Below are 16,418 nucleotides of genomic sequence, written 5' to 3'. Positions count from 1 at the left end.
AGATTTTGGGACAGAGTTCCTAAGGTAGCATATGCCACATTATTTAGGTTCTCTGTAATTTCAGTTTGCACAAATATGGAAGTCCAATTCCTCTTATTGGTATTTTGATTCCAAATATATAAACTTCCCCTGCTTGTTTTAAATTCAGCCCAGTGAGCATTTATTATCTTTTACTGGAACAGACTACCTTACATTTGTCAATTACATGTGTGAATGTAAAATAAGACATATTAAGTATATATTCTACTTTATCAACTAGGCTGTGAATCCCCTGAGGGAAAGGACATGCCTGTTATCTTTTTGAGCAAAGTGAAGAGAAAGAGAAAATCTTCCCAGGACTTAGAACAGAACTGTTATCATGCCAGGGACTCAAAGAAATGCTTGTTTTTGACAAAGAAAAAGTAAAGATGTTAATTATCTTTAGGGAAAAATCAGAACATTAGGGGTATGTGAACAAATAATACCAGGAAGTTCATATTTTTGTTGAAATACAGGTATTGGTAAAGGGTAGCATTCATAATGATTTTAAAAATTGAATATGATATTATAGCCAGTATATTCAGTGTCCCTCCTCTTTCTTGCCGAGAGTCAAAGCCAGCTCACAGTGAATATATTTCTAGCCTTTTTAGTGCCCTCCATGCCACCACCTTGGGCATCCTTCCACTAATATTCTCTTGTTTGGGGAAGGTAATTAAGAACATATGATTTGGCCAGACATGTTTTCCCCCCTCTCCTTTGAAACTTTTGCTAGTGACAGCTTTCAAAAGCTAAAAAAGACACCCCCCCACCTCACATTCCTAGGTCTTGACTGTAAAAACACAAATATTCAGAGAAAATAGCATCTATGTACACTTGAAAAGTAATACTGTGGATAAATAGGAAATGTCATTTTATTTCCTTATAGGAAAGATCTCAATATAATAAATCAGCCTTGCAGATAAAAGGAGAGTGGATTATAAGAATATAGTTGATTAGACAAAGGGATAGGAAGGATTTTAGTGGGCTTTACTATTAGCCTTGTCAATGCTCATTGTGTGAATTTGGGTAAGTCACTGCTATTTGGTAAACGAGAATAAAGGTGGATAAAACACATAATAAAAAATTCATTCAAGTTGCCAGGAAGATATCATATCAGCTGCCAAAGATTACCTAATTTCCTCTGGTTTAACTTGAAGACATCAGAGAATACATAAATGAAAACGACCATTATTTTTCACCATATAAAAATTTCCTGTAATCTTTGAAATTAATCATAAAGTCTTAAGTATTATAAAAATTTTTCACACCACAGTTCAGATCTTGATAGGTACAGATATGAAAAATAATAAAGGATTTAGAATTTAATAGTTAATTATTCCTTATGTACTGAAAAAAATCTTGACAGTACAGTAAAAAATAGATTTCACTAAGGAAAAATCTACTTGACTATTACAAATAAACACTAAGTAAAGTTAAGTATACTTCAACATAATCCAGTTTCTTATCTCTATTTCAAGAGATGCCAGAACTAATAAAATATCAGCAACTTACAATAACTAACTCAACTTATACAAATAACTAGCCCACACCATCTCTATTAGTTTTAGTAAGACTTTATCTGATTTCATTACCTTCCAGGAAGTAAGAGGAATTAGCTCCACAGAATCCTACAGCAGGAACCTTGATTGATCATTACTCTAGGAATTCAAACCTGAGGTTCTCAGGTCCTAGGGGGCACCCATGATGCTGCTAACTTTTGGAAATTGTGGACAAATCTGTATACTCAGGAAATTGTATTTTATGAGATGAGGTATAGATTTCATTGGAATCTGAAAGTCTGTGAAGCCCACAAAAGAACTACTGAATGAGCCTACCTTCCAGTTTATAAATAAGACTGGAGAGTTTAAATGACTGCTCTGAAAACAGACCTCAAGTAGGTCTCTACCTAGAAGCAGGTCTCTTGGTAACCAATTAGTTTAAGGTAGTACTATACCCACATCATTTTTCTCAGAGGGCAGATAGGGGAAAAAGTGAGTTAACTGAGCAATGCTTTTGTTACCTTACATAAGAAAAGGGTATTCTGGTCAGAATGCTATCTATAAATACAGAGTCTGTTGATATGGAATGCAATAGAGAAGGTCTACATGAGCCAAATATAAAATGTATGGGCCTCCAAATAAACACCAACTTGCCTCCAAGCCAAGCTCAGACTCTGTCCTACCTTAAGTAAGCTACTGTTACAAGTAAAACATGCAAAGATTTCAAGCTGATAAGAAAAAGCCTTAGGAGTCCTATTCAGAAAAGCAGACCCTGAGACATTATAGAGCAGAGAACTATATGAGTTTAATGAAGCCCAGTGGTGTGGAGACTCCCCATCCCTCTGTCTCAACATGTCTACCCTCCAGACAAACACACACTTATAGAAAGGCACAGGATGAATTAAAACAAAGCATGACCTTTCATGGATTTATTTATTAAAAAATAATCAGCAATTTCATAATTAACTTCAGGAAAGAATGTCACTAAAAATAATTAAGAATAAATGTCCATTAATCCTGCCGTGTACACCACCCTGTTCATTTTTTTGGTGTTTCTAAGAAATCCATTTGTGTTTAAGCATCAATGTATATTCATAAACATCTAAATATATATTACAGCTCTACCATTTACTTACTGTATGATGTTAGGCAAATTACTTAATCTCTCTGTGACTCCAGTTCCCTATGAATAAAATGGAGATAACAACAGTATTGACCTTACTGGGCTATTGTGAAACATCTGTGTGGTAATAAGTGTAAAGAACCCACCATACTTTATGATAATAATAGTGGCAATCTCCACCATCATCCTTGTAATCTCAGAGAGGCCCATAAGCCATTAATAATTCACGGAAAGGAAGAAATGAAGAATCTTAAATGACATGCTTAAACTATTGTGAAAACCCAAACAACTCCCTGGGAGAACACTAGAAAGTTGTTTAATTTAGGTTTCTTCTTGGGGCCATATTCTCATGGACTTGGCATACCAGGTTTCCCCATCCAAAGAGGATGAGAGGTTGGATTGATCTGGGTCAATGAATCAGCCCCCTTTCTTCCTTGCAATGGTGTGCAGGAAAGTCTCAGGTGCTCCAAGTGTCAGTTTTACCAGCTCCTTTGTTTTAGGGAATCTGATTTCTCCCAGTGTTTTATCTCTGTCATATCCCCAGTAGCTAAATGCTCTTAGGAATTTGCTTTCTCTGAAGTGAAACAATTTCATGATGACTTAAAAGACAGTGGGATGCTATTGATATTTATGGAGAGAGACAGTATCACTGATGTGATCTTTCCATGAAATAGTGAAAACCTCAGATCATGCCTGGTTTACATGATCCTGTTGGGGCTATGCTCTTCATGATGGAACCATCTAAGGCTATGGAACACTGAAAAGCTTATAGCTTCCAACACAAGGACAGAGCCCATTGGGGTCAATTTGTCACTATAATCACACAAGTACTAATCCATCTAGTGTTTACTTATTAGTTCACAATCTCAACCATTTCCCCTTAAAATATGTTGTTGAAAATGAAGTTTTACCTTTTCATATTCAGCAATGCCCAAGGTATTCCAGAGGGAGTATGAAATGCAGGTAGCAATTTTACCCCAAGTTCCACTGCTTTCTTTCGAAAAATCTGAAAAGTTAAACAGTTAAGTAAGCTACTGTTGCAAGCAAAACAAAATGATCTGTTATGTTTAGTACTTTTCTACTTCAAATATTGCTTATCTTAAAAAAAGAATAGTTTCTCAAATTAATAAAATTACCTAGTAAACAAAAAATGAGCCAGGGGCCTTCAAGCTATAGGGTTCTTAGTCTTGGTTGCATATTAGAATCATGTGGCGGTCTTAACACAACTGATGTGTGGGCTCCATTCCCCAGATTTTCATTTTTATGGTTTGGGATTCCTGGATGGGGATTTCTAAAGCATTTCAATGTGCATATTAGAAGGAGAAGCACCATTGTCAAAGAGTAAGTACTGGACTGAGAACCAGGAGATTTGTTCCTATACCCAGTTCAGCATAGTTATTAATTAGGACATAGAGAAAGGAGAAGTTTTAGAAAGACAAACTATCACTAGTATGTATATGTTCTCTTAAGAGCTTGTAGCTTTAACTTTCTGTTAGGGGTAGGTAATATGGAAAATACAGATTCTGCCTCAGTGTAGTAGGGAAAATATTATATGCACATAATTATCTAAAACAGATAAAATGAGAGCTGGAGATACAATCTTGTTTAGATGAATTCAGCAAGGTTGTGTGGTGGAGATAACATGACATGAGGAGTGTATGCACCATTGAACTGGGGCCAATACTACTAGAGACTTGGAGAGACGAATAGGAAGAGAGAGCCTCTCTGTGGGATCAGTTTAAGCATAGAGGAAGGAAAGCAGAAGACTGCAGAATAAACAAGGAATAGTGAAGCGTGCCTGACCAAACGGGAATACTTGCAAATTAGGGTGGGCCTTATCCATAGCATGGGGCAAAATCATAGAGAGTCATGCTAAGAATTTTATTCTGTTCAAGTGGAAAAATAACAAAAGTTTCTGAGCTGCCAATTCTATTGGACATTATTTTGCTGTATGAAAAAATGATCAGATCATAACCACTCAGAGTTTAAAGTCCAAAGAAAGGCATTACCTCGTTCACTGAAGGAAGGACTACCATAGCTCTCCCTGTGATAGCTGTGGTACCATGCAGGTGCACTCCTTAGTGAGCCTGGTAGGCTGAGAATTTAACGTTTTTTCTGCCTTCTCTTCAAACAAGGGAGAAGTGAGAAAGATGGTAGGAGCCCTAAAGGGCATGGATGAAAAGGCCTTCTTCAGGCAATGAGAAAGACATGATTAAAGTGGTTGTCAAAGCATGCCTGTCTGCTCCAGAGGGCAGCACGGTTGTCCACAGCTCCTGCTCTAAGACCTGAGCCTCCCAATAGAGAAAACCCAAGATTTGAACTCCGTGAGGGTAATCCAGTAAAACCAACACTGAGGCTACTATCTAGACTTAGGTTTTGAGAAACTAACTCTCATTTTGTAAGGAAAGTTAAGAAACAAATAATTTTAGTCTAAAACTTTGACAATCAATGTAAATAAACTGGCATTCCTTGTACACAAATAAAGATGCACATATTTGTAATATATAGAAAGTGCTAAATATAAAATAGAGGTGCCATTCGCCTCACAAATTAGTATCGCTTCTCTTGTCAAAGTGGACAATTTCCTTTATCGACAACTAATAGTGTTATGGGAGAAGAGGAGAAAGAAAAAATAGATCAAAGGGTACATTCTTCTTCTTTCCCTTTCTCTGCCTCACCCTAGAGAATTTCAGGGTGTCTTCTCCTGTAAGGATTTATCCAATCACTGTCCAGCCATCTGTTGACTTCCTGGTTTCTACCCAACTTTTTAAACTGTTAATTAACTCCTTTTCAAGACACTTACATAAGATAGAAGTTAAACTATGTAATTAAAACACCATTTTGGGTATTACCATATGGCATGAGAGTTAAGGACTCAAGCTTTGAAGGCACAATGCCTGTGTTTGAATCTTAGTTCCACTTCTTCAAACTGAGTAATCTTGGGCAAATTGTTTAATCTCTGTGCCTAAGTTTCTTCATCTGTAAAATGGAGATAATGATAGCATTTTCTTTTTAAAGGTTATGGAAAGAAATGAATACTTTATTATGTTTAAAAAACTTGGGGCACCTAGTAATTATTCTAAAAGGTTATTTGTCATTTTTACAGTGATAATGATAATGGTATTTTCTCAAGAACTTTCTCTATTTACTGCCTGAAATTCCTTCTTGTATTGGCTTTATACAACTGCTGTTTTGGTGTGTTGGTGCATTCTCTCTACTCACATGCTTATTATCTTTCTGACTCTGTTAATCCCCATCTTCCCCTGCCACCTACTCTTATCACCTTCCAGGTAAGTATTCATTTCCAAGAGCTAAGCCCTCGGTTTTCATCACCTATTTATACTCCCAGATTCAACTTTCCACTTTTGCTCTAGTTCTGCATGGATCATTTAATATCCCAGAAAAAATATCCCTAGTTCTATCACTGATAATTGTTTGTTCAGTTTCTGGGACTCAAGAGCTGGAATTTTGACATTTGACTTATTGCCCTTCAGTAACTCAGTGTCATCAACAACTCTTTTGTGTCTTGTGTACAGCATACTCTCTGAGATGAGCATAAGGCCATGTTCTCATCACCAGAACAATGAAACAGACGAAAAGAAGCTTCTCTTACCCAGCCTCTCAGGATTCTTCCTCTAGTTTTAATTAACTTTTATCTAATAGTACGAATGTTCTCCTTTTTACCATACTACTTTCTTGTTCAAGAAACTGTAATGATTCCCTTTGTTGTCAAAAGTGCTCTAGTGATCTTTCAACACTTCCTATGAACTTTCTGTTCCCTTGGAGAGTGCTCTTGAGACTTCCTGGTTTCAAGCATTCTTTCAAATTCAGTCCACCTTATCATCTTTATTTACACAGTCCTCTCATTGTGAAACACCCTTTACTGCCTCCTTTTGGTCAATCCAAATTTGTCCATTCATCAAGGGTCGGGTCAATTTTCAACACCCGGCCAAGATCTTTGGCTTCTGGGAACCTTCACATTGACAGCTGGCATCACAAGGCAGGATTTGAAAACTTCAAATGCTGATCTCTAAATGTTTTCATATGTTACTCTCTTGTGTCCCCCCTGATAATTTTCCTTTCTTTCTAAGAGTACAGAAAAAGACCTCAACTTCTCCCTTATTGACTATTAGACATAGATAGCCAACCGAGATTAAAATTGACATCTATTGATACCACTACAGTGTTCCCATTGGTAGGTAGGAAGAGACTTGTATTGTCAATGAGCAGATAGGGCACAGTGGCCCTTCTTCATCTCAGGAGTGTTGCCCTTGCTGTCTCCTCTGGCTGCAAGGCTCTTTGTGTGCCTGGCTCATTCTTATCTTCAAGGCCCCTTTTAAGAGAGCCTAACAACTCACAAAGTTGGCACCCTTATTTATGTCTTAGCATATCTGCCCGTTCACTTCTGTTCCATTATTTATCACCTCCTAATTATCTTATTTGCATACTTGTTTTACTGTTTGACAACCCTCTAGATATCAACAAGATGAGGGCATATACTTTTCCTTGTTCATTGCTATATATGTACCCAGTATTCAGTAAAATAGTATCTGGTACTCCATAAATGTTTATATAATAAATAAATGTATCCATCAAAGATTGATTAATATGCTTGGGCCGGTGTTCTGAGAAGCCATTGGTCTTATAGTGTTTGCAAAGTGCTCCATCCTACTCCACTAGCTGCTGTTGTCTGCAAATAATTATTTCAAGCATTCTGGAATCTCAACATTGGGCATCATTAGGGGACAATTACCAAGATAATTTTGGATACAAATTTTAATTATTCCATTGATGCTTTAAATAAAATCATATATGAACCTCTATTGGTTTCAAGTCTCAATTTTTGATTTGTTATCTCCTCCTGAGACTTGAAGAGATGTTACCTGGAGGAGTATTCCAGATTCTAAAAGAGAACATCTTTCTACCTAAAATAATGTGTGTGTAATAAAACTAACTTGTAGGATTAATATCGTTAAAAGAATAAAGGTGACGTGTCACAAATCATTCTAAAGGGCAATTAAGTTTTAACTAGCACATCTTGGATGATGTGCTGAAAAGCAAATTATTATAAAAAGCACACTAAATGGCACTTCAGTGCTCCTTCCAAGGGGCTGGATATGATAGAGAAGACAGAGAGATGGGACTAGGGACCTTGATCTCAGATCTGAACCTATTTCTGCTTCTATTTTTCTAGTTCTCAGTTTCCCTAGTACAATGAAAAATCAGGGCTGATCATTTCTACTTTTGATTTATCACTGGAAAAACTAGTATACAAGGGTCACAAAACTAATTAAAGTATATCTGGAAAAAAGGCACTATTAATATAATTTTTAAAAAGGCAAATATTAATTTACCACCCAAATAATAGTCAATTTTGGTCTCCAAAGTTTGTTGGTACGTTCATTTGGTAGGATAGATGTTACGTTAAGAGGGCAAGATGAAAAATGGAAGTTCATAAAATGTAATCCCTGCTTATACTAGAAGATATTTTCTTCCTTTTATAAAAAAAAGTATTAAAATAAAATGGGGCTTTTGTATATATAATTAGCAATCAGTTTGAGATGGACAGATATGATCCAACAAGAATCTCCAAGAATATTTTGCATGATAGAGATTCTGATTACATTGATAGCAAAAATCAAAACTAATATAGTTTGCTGAAAGAAGGGTGGTAAGATATGATGAAATAGCTCCTAAAATAATAGTTCAAGCATGTAACTAACAAGTAGCTTTGAATAGGAACTTTTATGGTCAAAAGTTAAGAATTTCAAAATAACCACATCAACATTATATCTTTTCATTACACTTAAGTAACATCATCACAATCTTATTGCTGTTTTTGTTCAATGTTCAATGTTTTTGTTCAATAAAAACTTCAAAATTTAAAATCTGTCAAACAGAAACATTTATCTTCTTACTTTATCCTTACAGATAGGATTGGACAAGGCTGTAAACAAGATGTATGGCTTTCTTTGTCTTTCTAGTTTACAGTTCCCTGAAGAACACTGTACAAGAATAATATACATGCCAGAGCAAAGAATAAAGAAAGAAGAAATGAATAAGAACAGATGGTTCTGGAAAGGAACATTTCCAGTTCAGACTTGCTTCAGTTTGAAATGCACAATCAATATCAGAGACTTTCTTCAAATGTTCATGTTGAAAATTTCACTGTTAAAAGATCAAACGCTAATTCCCCATTAATACAAGCAGAGTTTACTATTACTCATTTCAAAACATAAAGCTTTCAGCACAAGATGCCATAAATATGATAAATATCTTTGGCTGAAAATAACTAAAATAACTTACATATCATTCACTGAGGGTCAAATTTCGTCATTCAACTAATACGTGCTTATTAAGCTTCTTGGGGTCTTCAATTTCGTGTGGAACTTTGAAAGGTTTAAATATCAGAATAAAAATAAAGTAAAAAAATTAATGATGTAGAAACCTCAATGGGACATCAAAAGTTATCTAGTTCCATAATCCTGGTATACAGATAAAGAAACTGAAGTTCAGAGACTCTATTCTCCTAGTTAAATGTCTAAAGGTTTGTGGACAGGTATAGTCAAGGGAATAGCAGCTTCCTGTCATCTCTGATTCATGAAATTCTTTGATCCAGAGGGACCCTCACTTGTGGGTCATCTCTATATGTGTGTGCCCCCATCCTTCTTTCATTGACTTTTTCTAATTTTCCAATTTTTCCTTTTAATTTCTGATCAATATCTAAAAGTGAAGCTTTTATAATAAAAAATATTTTTTCTTCCATTTATCAAATTGCATTATAAACTTCATTTAAAAATTATACATTTAATTAGAAGACTGCTTTTGTGAATTGTTTTCTTTCTTGTGATTCATACAATTCAATTAGCCCTCAAGCAAGTAGATGGAAAGAGTGTTGTTCATTTTCCTGAAAAATTAAAGCACAAAACTCTCCAACTTGTCTATTCGAAATAACCTGCCAGTAACTATGGGTCACAACAAAGTAGAATCAATGAATGTCCCTTAAACTTGGCTCTTTAATGTATGAAAGCACAAAGTTTAATGAAGGAAGAAATTCTGGAATATAATTTAAAAATCTAAATGTAGGATGTTCTAGCAAATAAGCATTTTAGATCTGTCTAGCTTTTTAAAAGATATTTATTCTCATGAAAAACTTAACAGCTGGTGAAACTTTAAAAGGAGGTTTCTTTTATACGATCTCATAGTAAAAACGAATAAATGCTGATAAATAAATGAAAAAAAAAGCATTCTGATATTGAATTTTTCCAAAGAAAGGACTGTAATTTCATTCCATAGCACTAAAGTGGGGAGGATTTTATTACAGGTATGAGAGGAAGCTGAAAAATCAGGAGAAATACTCAGGAGAATTTCAGGTTATTGTTCAGGGAAGGCACATCACCACTATCCATTTGGGTATCAATCACTGCCACCTCCTCCTAGGCTCTAGTTCAGCATTTGCAAGTTAGTAGTCCTGCCATAATGAAGACAGGTCACTTCACTGTTCTAACTTTCCTCTTTTGTAACATGAGGACCAAGGTACCATACTTTCTGAATTATTTTTCTGCTCCATAGGACATGTTTTTGAGGAGTAGTAAGCACTTACTACATATTTACCAAAGTAGTAAGGGCTATAAGAGAGATACAGGAGGAAAAAGGAGCTCACAATCAGAAAGACAAATCAGTCATCTAAAACTACATAAACACACAGTCAAAAAATGACAATATGAATAAAAGGAGAGACTGCATTGTGTCTTGGGAGAGAGGTAAGATTGAAGAGGTAGCACTCACGCGGGGGCAGGTATGTGCTTATCTGAGGTGAGGATGCACACATCTGTGCACATACTTTGGGTTAACGTGGAAGACAGAAGATAAAGTACAGGGGAGAAGGAGGTGCATAGAGCTTTTCATGATACATAGCAGGCAGAGAGCTAGATTAATAAGATCTAGAAAATGGCAAAAAAGAAACATAAAGATTAAGTAAAACAAGAAAATGGCTTTAAATTCAAAGGAGAAAAGTCTAGGGGGTGGTTAAAGAGCATATCTGGGGTCTTATGGAAGTCCCCACACTTTCTATCTTAGCGTCTCCCATTTATGACAAGTAGATTTCTGGATCATCAGAGTTATGAGAAAAAGAAAAGCTGCAGTTCTCTTTGGTTATGGAACTTCTTTGAGTTGTCAGAGACAAACATATGTGAATGACAAACCAATAAACTAGTGTTTGTGTATTGGTCATAAGAAGTGAAATCTTGAGACATAATCAGAGTACTTTATAAAAATACGTCTTGGGCTGGGGATGTGGCTCAAGCGATAGCGCGCTCACCTGGCATGCACGGGGTGCTGGGTTCGATCCTCAGCACCACATAAAAGTAAAAAAAAGATGTTGTGTCCACCGAAAAACTAACTAAATAAATAAATATTTAAAAATTCTCTCTCTTTAAAAAAAATACTTCTTCAAGAAGAAAGTATATATTTGTGGTAGCAATAAATGAGGAGGGGGCAGGGAGAAAGGAAACAGTATGGTTGAGTGTTACATTCTCTGAACATGCATTTAATAGGGAAGTTAAAAATGCACAGAAAAGGGAGAGGAAACCTCATAGTAACAAAGCTTAAGATCATCCTTATGTGTGCCACCACTGTGCTGTTTTTTACTTTCCAACTCCTAAAACACCTTCCCAAGAATAGTAAATAATAATACAGTATAGCAAGAACAATACAATCAAGATAAAAACCCAAGCTATTATGCAGCACCTAAAGAGGGGCTGTCAAGCTGTTTATTCCATCTCAATTTAGATTTTCAAAATGGAGCAAATCACCAAACTGATGTTTACAAAAATACACAATATATAATGAATAACATTTCATATTATGTAAGCAGGCCAAATAGTTTCTGACCCTACATTTCTCATCAAAAGGAAAGTATCTTATTTTTGTTTAAAAAATATAATGCTTGCTGAAGGACCAGGGAATTATGAAAATGTGTACTTAGCCTAGCTATAGTTCCTAAAAAAATTTGTGGAATCCACTACATAGAGGTTAATATGTAATGTCATAGTGTTAAAATAGGGACTGTTCTATTTACTATTGCTTTTGCAGGTAAACATCAGAATCCATTTGAAATATATCAAATCCAGGCTTGAAAATATCTGTTCAATAAAAAGATAAGACTAAGAAAAAATGATAGCTTCATCTACCCAAGTATGTTGTGACTCCCTGATCCTTCTGAGTTATGAAGCACTTTATGCTGGAGAATTTTTCCAGTTAAGTGAATCCCATCTCTGAAGAGTATGAAAAACACTTATAGTTTACCCTTTTATTTATATCAGTTTTTAAAGCATTTCTATCTGTTCTTTTTAATTTACTGAGATGTACAGTTATCCTGACATGTTGAATCAGCATCACCATCTGCAGGCCCTGTGATGGGACCAGGTGATCTAGTTTCCTGTCACCATTTAAATGATGTACACTATCCTGAACACTAATGCAAACCTCTTGGTGCCTCAGTTTCTAAATATGTGAATAAGGAATCATTCTCCAAAATCAAAAAATGGCTGCGATTAAATGCACAGGTGTTTTCTTAAAGAGCAGTTATAGTTACCATCATCATTCTTTGCTTAAGATAGTGGTTCCCTTGGGAATAATGGAAGGATATGAGGCTTTTGCTCACACACTAAGTAGCCCCCAAATCATTGAGCTCTTTGTGTCTGCTTTTTACAGTCCTACTGATTTCTTCTATTATGAACTATCAGTTTATTACAATAAAGTTCTCAGTGTTGTTTATTTGCTCTCCTTCTAATGTAAGTAGCTGTATGCATGAGGGCATGGGGTTTAGTTAAATGTCTCTTGTGGGTCAATTTTATAGTGAAGGGTGTATGAACTTCAGAACACGTGCCTTTCTGTGTCACATGTCTGAATTGAACTATTGACTCTACAGTTGTGAAAAGCAATACATTTTTTTAAGCGGTAATAGTCTGAGAATTTCTAAAGTAAATACTAATGTGCACATAATTTTTAATTTTTTTATGCACTATATAAGCAATTCCTTTTTCATTCTATCTAAGCAAATGTAAACCTACTTGATATGTACCTAATTCCATCAGGCTGGTGATTTTGGGTTCCTGAAAAATTCTTCTTTATCATACATTATAACTAATACCTCTAAATTGCCTTAGGTCACAGAGCCCATAATTTTATGTCAGCTATGGATAACCATTTTAACTTTTCAATAATGCTGCTGCTGGACAGATTATACAGTAACAATGCTAATTTCATCTTTCTAGCCCAGTTAATTAACATCTGTTAGCCTCAGTTTCCTCATCCACAAAATGGAGCAACATATCTTTGTACCTTAAAGCTAACTTTGAGAAGTTCTCTTATTTTTCTCCACATCAAAATTAAAATTTTATTTTTTCTTATTATACAATGAATGCATTCTCATTATTGAAAAGTTACAAATTAGATAGGTTAAAAATATAGGATGCTTTTAATCTTGTCTACCCACATATAACTTGTTAATATCTTAAGCATCCATCCTTCTAAATGGTATTGCTCACATTTTTAAGTGGCATAATTATGCATACTCTACTTTTTAATATTTTACATCAACCTCCACCAAGTTAATCCACATCATAAACTACATTCTATATCAAAGTCAATATTTAATGTTTAAAGTCTTAGATGGTAAATTTGATAGGCTTTGCCAATCACATGCTCTGGCTCATGTCTGTGTATTTATTTTTCTTTAATAATTCTTTATAATGCAAAAACCCTTCTTAGCTCTGATAGTACAAAAACAGGTTTCAGGTCAATTTTGGCTGAGCCACAAAAGCTGAAGAAGGAACATCTCAATACCTACTTATCTATACCATAATAATTTCCTTAGGTCTTGTGTTTGAAAGTGCAATTGCTGGTCAGAAGACATTTACTCATTCACTTGCTCACTCACTCACTGGTTGGCTCATTCACCATAGCTGTAGGGTTAGTAGCCATAAGCAAAAGGTAAATAAATCAGTGTGTCTGGACCTTACAGACCCTGAATTATGTTAACTTTCTTGAAAGCATCTTAAATATTTTTCATTTAAATTAAAAGGTCTTAAAATATTTTCATGTATCCTCTTTTGTGACAACACTGCATATATTTTTAATAGGTCAGTGTTACAGTCTAATAGCACCATTAATAATTCAACAACAATGCCCTGAATTAATATCAATCATCATCAGAATATTAAAATGTCACATAACTCAATATTTTTATTAGAAGAGTTTTGAAAATATTAACTTGAAATAATTTGGGAGGCATTTCCTCTTTAAAATGTAAATATAAACAATAACTAACAGGAAACATTTATCTTGTCTACTGTAGCCACTCTTGCATTAACAAATTTTTTTTGTTTTCCTTTTTTTCTTTTTTTTTAACCTTATCACATGTAGACATTTCAATGGTTTGAACTTTCTAAATTATAAACTTTAAAAAAAGATGGACCTATTTTATAATTTTGACCTTTAAAAATGCCAATTCATTTACTCCACAAATATTTATTGAGTGTCTATGGACTACATGCCGAGCTGCATAAGACATGTGGAACACATAATATAGGAGACGTCTGTGGTCAGTGACTCACAGTAATACTTGCTTTTAAAGCATGACAGTGGAAAAACATCCACAGGAATATTTGTATTAGTTCATGATACACAGAAAAAGATCAAGAAATACCTTACATGGCTCATTCAAAAAAGAAAATGAAGACAACATAATACTGTTGGGAATCCTGTACAAGGTAATCAGAGAAATCCTCGCTGCCAAGTAGTGTTACCAAATAAAATCGGCACAGGTGTTGCAGATACATAGAAAGGCAACAACACAAAGCTGAAGAGAAAGTTACCAAGGTTCTCTTTTAGATTTTAAATATAGCTTTTGGCAAAGCGCATTCCTCCAATATGACTTATACACATCATGTATATAAAATCTTTTCTTCTGTGACTGGTCAGTATATTGAAGGTTATCATTCTGACAGGAATCACCCTTGGTAGCTAAGGAATGAATATTCCTTAGAAATTCGATAGAAAGAAATGAAGGCAAGCCATTTCAATATTAAACAACTAGCAAAGCACTGGCTAAAAAAATAATACAAATACTAAAATTTTCATGCTATAAAATAGAATATAAGTGAGATACTCTTACTCAGGCCCTAATTTTAGTCACTCTAAGGAAGTGCTGTTGACAAGTGACCAAAAACCCTGGGAAAAAGAATCTGTGCATTATACATTAATGATAGGAATTTGTGTCACATATTCTTCAGGGATTTTAATAGGCCTATCTATTTGATTTATTTAATGGGAATTTTCCCTAATATAAAGGAAATCTAAAATAGTTTAATATTCCATTTAGTAGTTATGATATTTGTTAGTTCAGGAAAAGAGCTTTATTATATTCTCTAATATAAGAAATGTTTTTTTAAATTATTTTTGTTTATATTTATTTATTTATTTTTGTTTTGGGTACTAGGAACTGAACCAAGGGGGTACTCAACCACTGAGCCACATCACCAGCCCTTTTTATTTTTTTCTTTTGAGACAAGGCTTCACTAAGTTGCTGTGGCTGGCTACCTCAGTCTTCCGAGCCACTGGGATTACAAGCATGTGCTACCAGTCTGTTTTATTTAATTCTTGACCTCGTAAGTTAGAAATGGTATCCTGAACAATGACAAGAGCTAAATTCTGATGTCTATATTTTTTAGCTCATTTTTTAAAACAGGAATCCTATTAAATACAGAGAAGAGGTTTTATGGTACTATGTCAGTGGCTTTCAAAGTGTGGTCCTCTAACAGACAAGCAGAGTCAGCCTCACCTGGGAACTTGAAGGAAATACATATTTTTTTTGGCCCTATTCAGATCTATAGGATCAGAAACTCTGAGAACAGAAACTATAAATCTGTGTTTGAACAAGCCCTCCCTGGGATTCTGATGTAACCATAGTTTGAAACCACTGAACTCAGTATACTCAGGTAATCCAAGAAGAAGGGGAAATAAACAAACCAGAAAACATACTGTAATCAAAATATTTGTACAGTACCACAGGTATTGTGCTATTTCTGCAGTGGACAAAGCATCAATCTTTAATAATCTTTAAGCTAGCAGATAGCACAAGAGGTACAGCCATGTGATGCTGAATCCTCACTTTAACAACCAACTTCCATTTGTTGTTATATATATTTAAGAGCAAACAGGACAGGACAGCCGATTCCTGAACAAATGGCAAGTCATCACTGAATAACCAGGCTTTACGTGCTTGCCACTGTGGTTTAGTAGTGTATTTTACTGTTAAATAATGTCTCTAAGTCACTTAATAGCATTAGATTGAAAAGATATGGTCAAATTTATGAGGCCAAGAATGAATCTCCTGTGAGTACTTTACGCCACATTGAAAATCTAATTATTGGTTCCCAACACGGCATTTATTAGTATTTTTCCTGCTTCATAAGACTCTGTTGCCAATCAGCTCACAATAGTTTCCATTGTTAAAGAACCATCCAATGTAAAGTAGTTATTTTATCTACTTGTGATAATCCACAGGTAAAATAAATCTTGCATAGAATGAGTCAAAGTTAAAATATTTTTTAAAAGTTAAACTTTTTCAATAGTGAAAGCTATAACAATAGCTTATGCTAAGCTAAAAGTGTGAAGATTTATGTACAAATTTCTTAAGGTACATTTGAGATTTATTTTCATTGAAGTTCTTAATAATGAAATCAACTGGAAGAAAATGTAAACTAATGGATATA

At 34.8% G+C, this 16,418-nt stretch overlaps 1 protein-coding gene across 2 annotated transcripts in view; it reads right to left on the bottom strand.

Moving 5' to 3' along the window:
* Positions 1-16,418, bottom strand: part of Man1a1 (mannosidase alpha class 1A member 1) — a 169,089-nt gene that overhangs the window by 74,281 nt on the left and 78,390 nt on the right. For both annotated transcript variants that reach the window (XM_026394091.2, XM_077801643.1), the window contains exon 6: positions 3,552-3,646. In XM_026394091.2, coding sequence (XP_026249876.1) covers positions 3,552-3,646 — 95 coding nt within the window. The remainder of the gene's footprint in view (positions 1-3,551; positions 3,647-16,418) is intronic.

This window comes from Urocitellus parryii, chromosome 8, assembly GCF_045843805.1.
Source record: "Urocitellus parryii isolate mUroPar1 chromosome 8, mUroPar1.hap1, whole genome shotgun sequence".
In the NCBI taxonomy this organism is placed as follows: Eukaryota; Metazoa; Chordata; class Mammalia; order Rodentia; family Sciuridae; genus Urocitellus; species Urocitellus parryii.
Note: the sequence above shows the minus strand (reverse complement) of the source record. Positions and strands in the feature narration are given on the sequence as shown.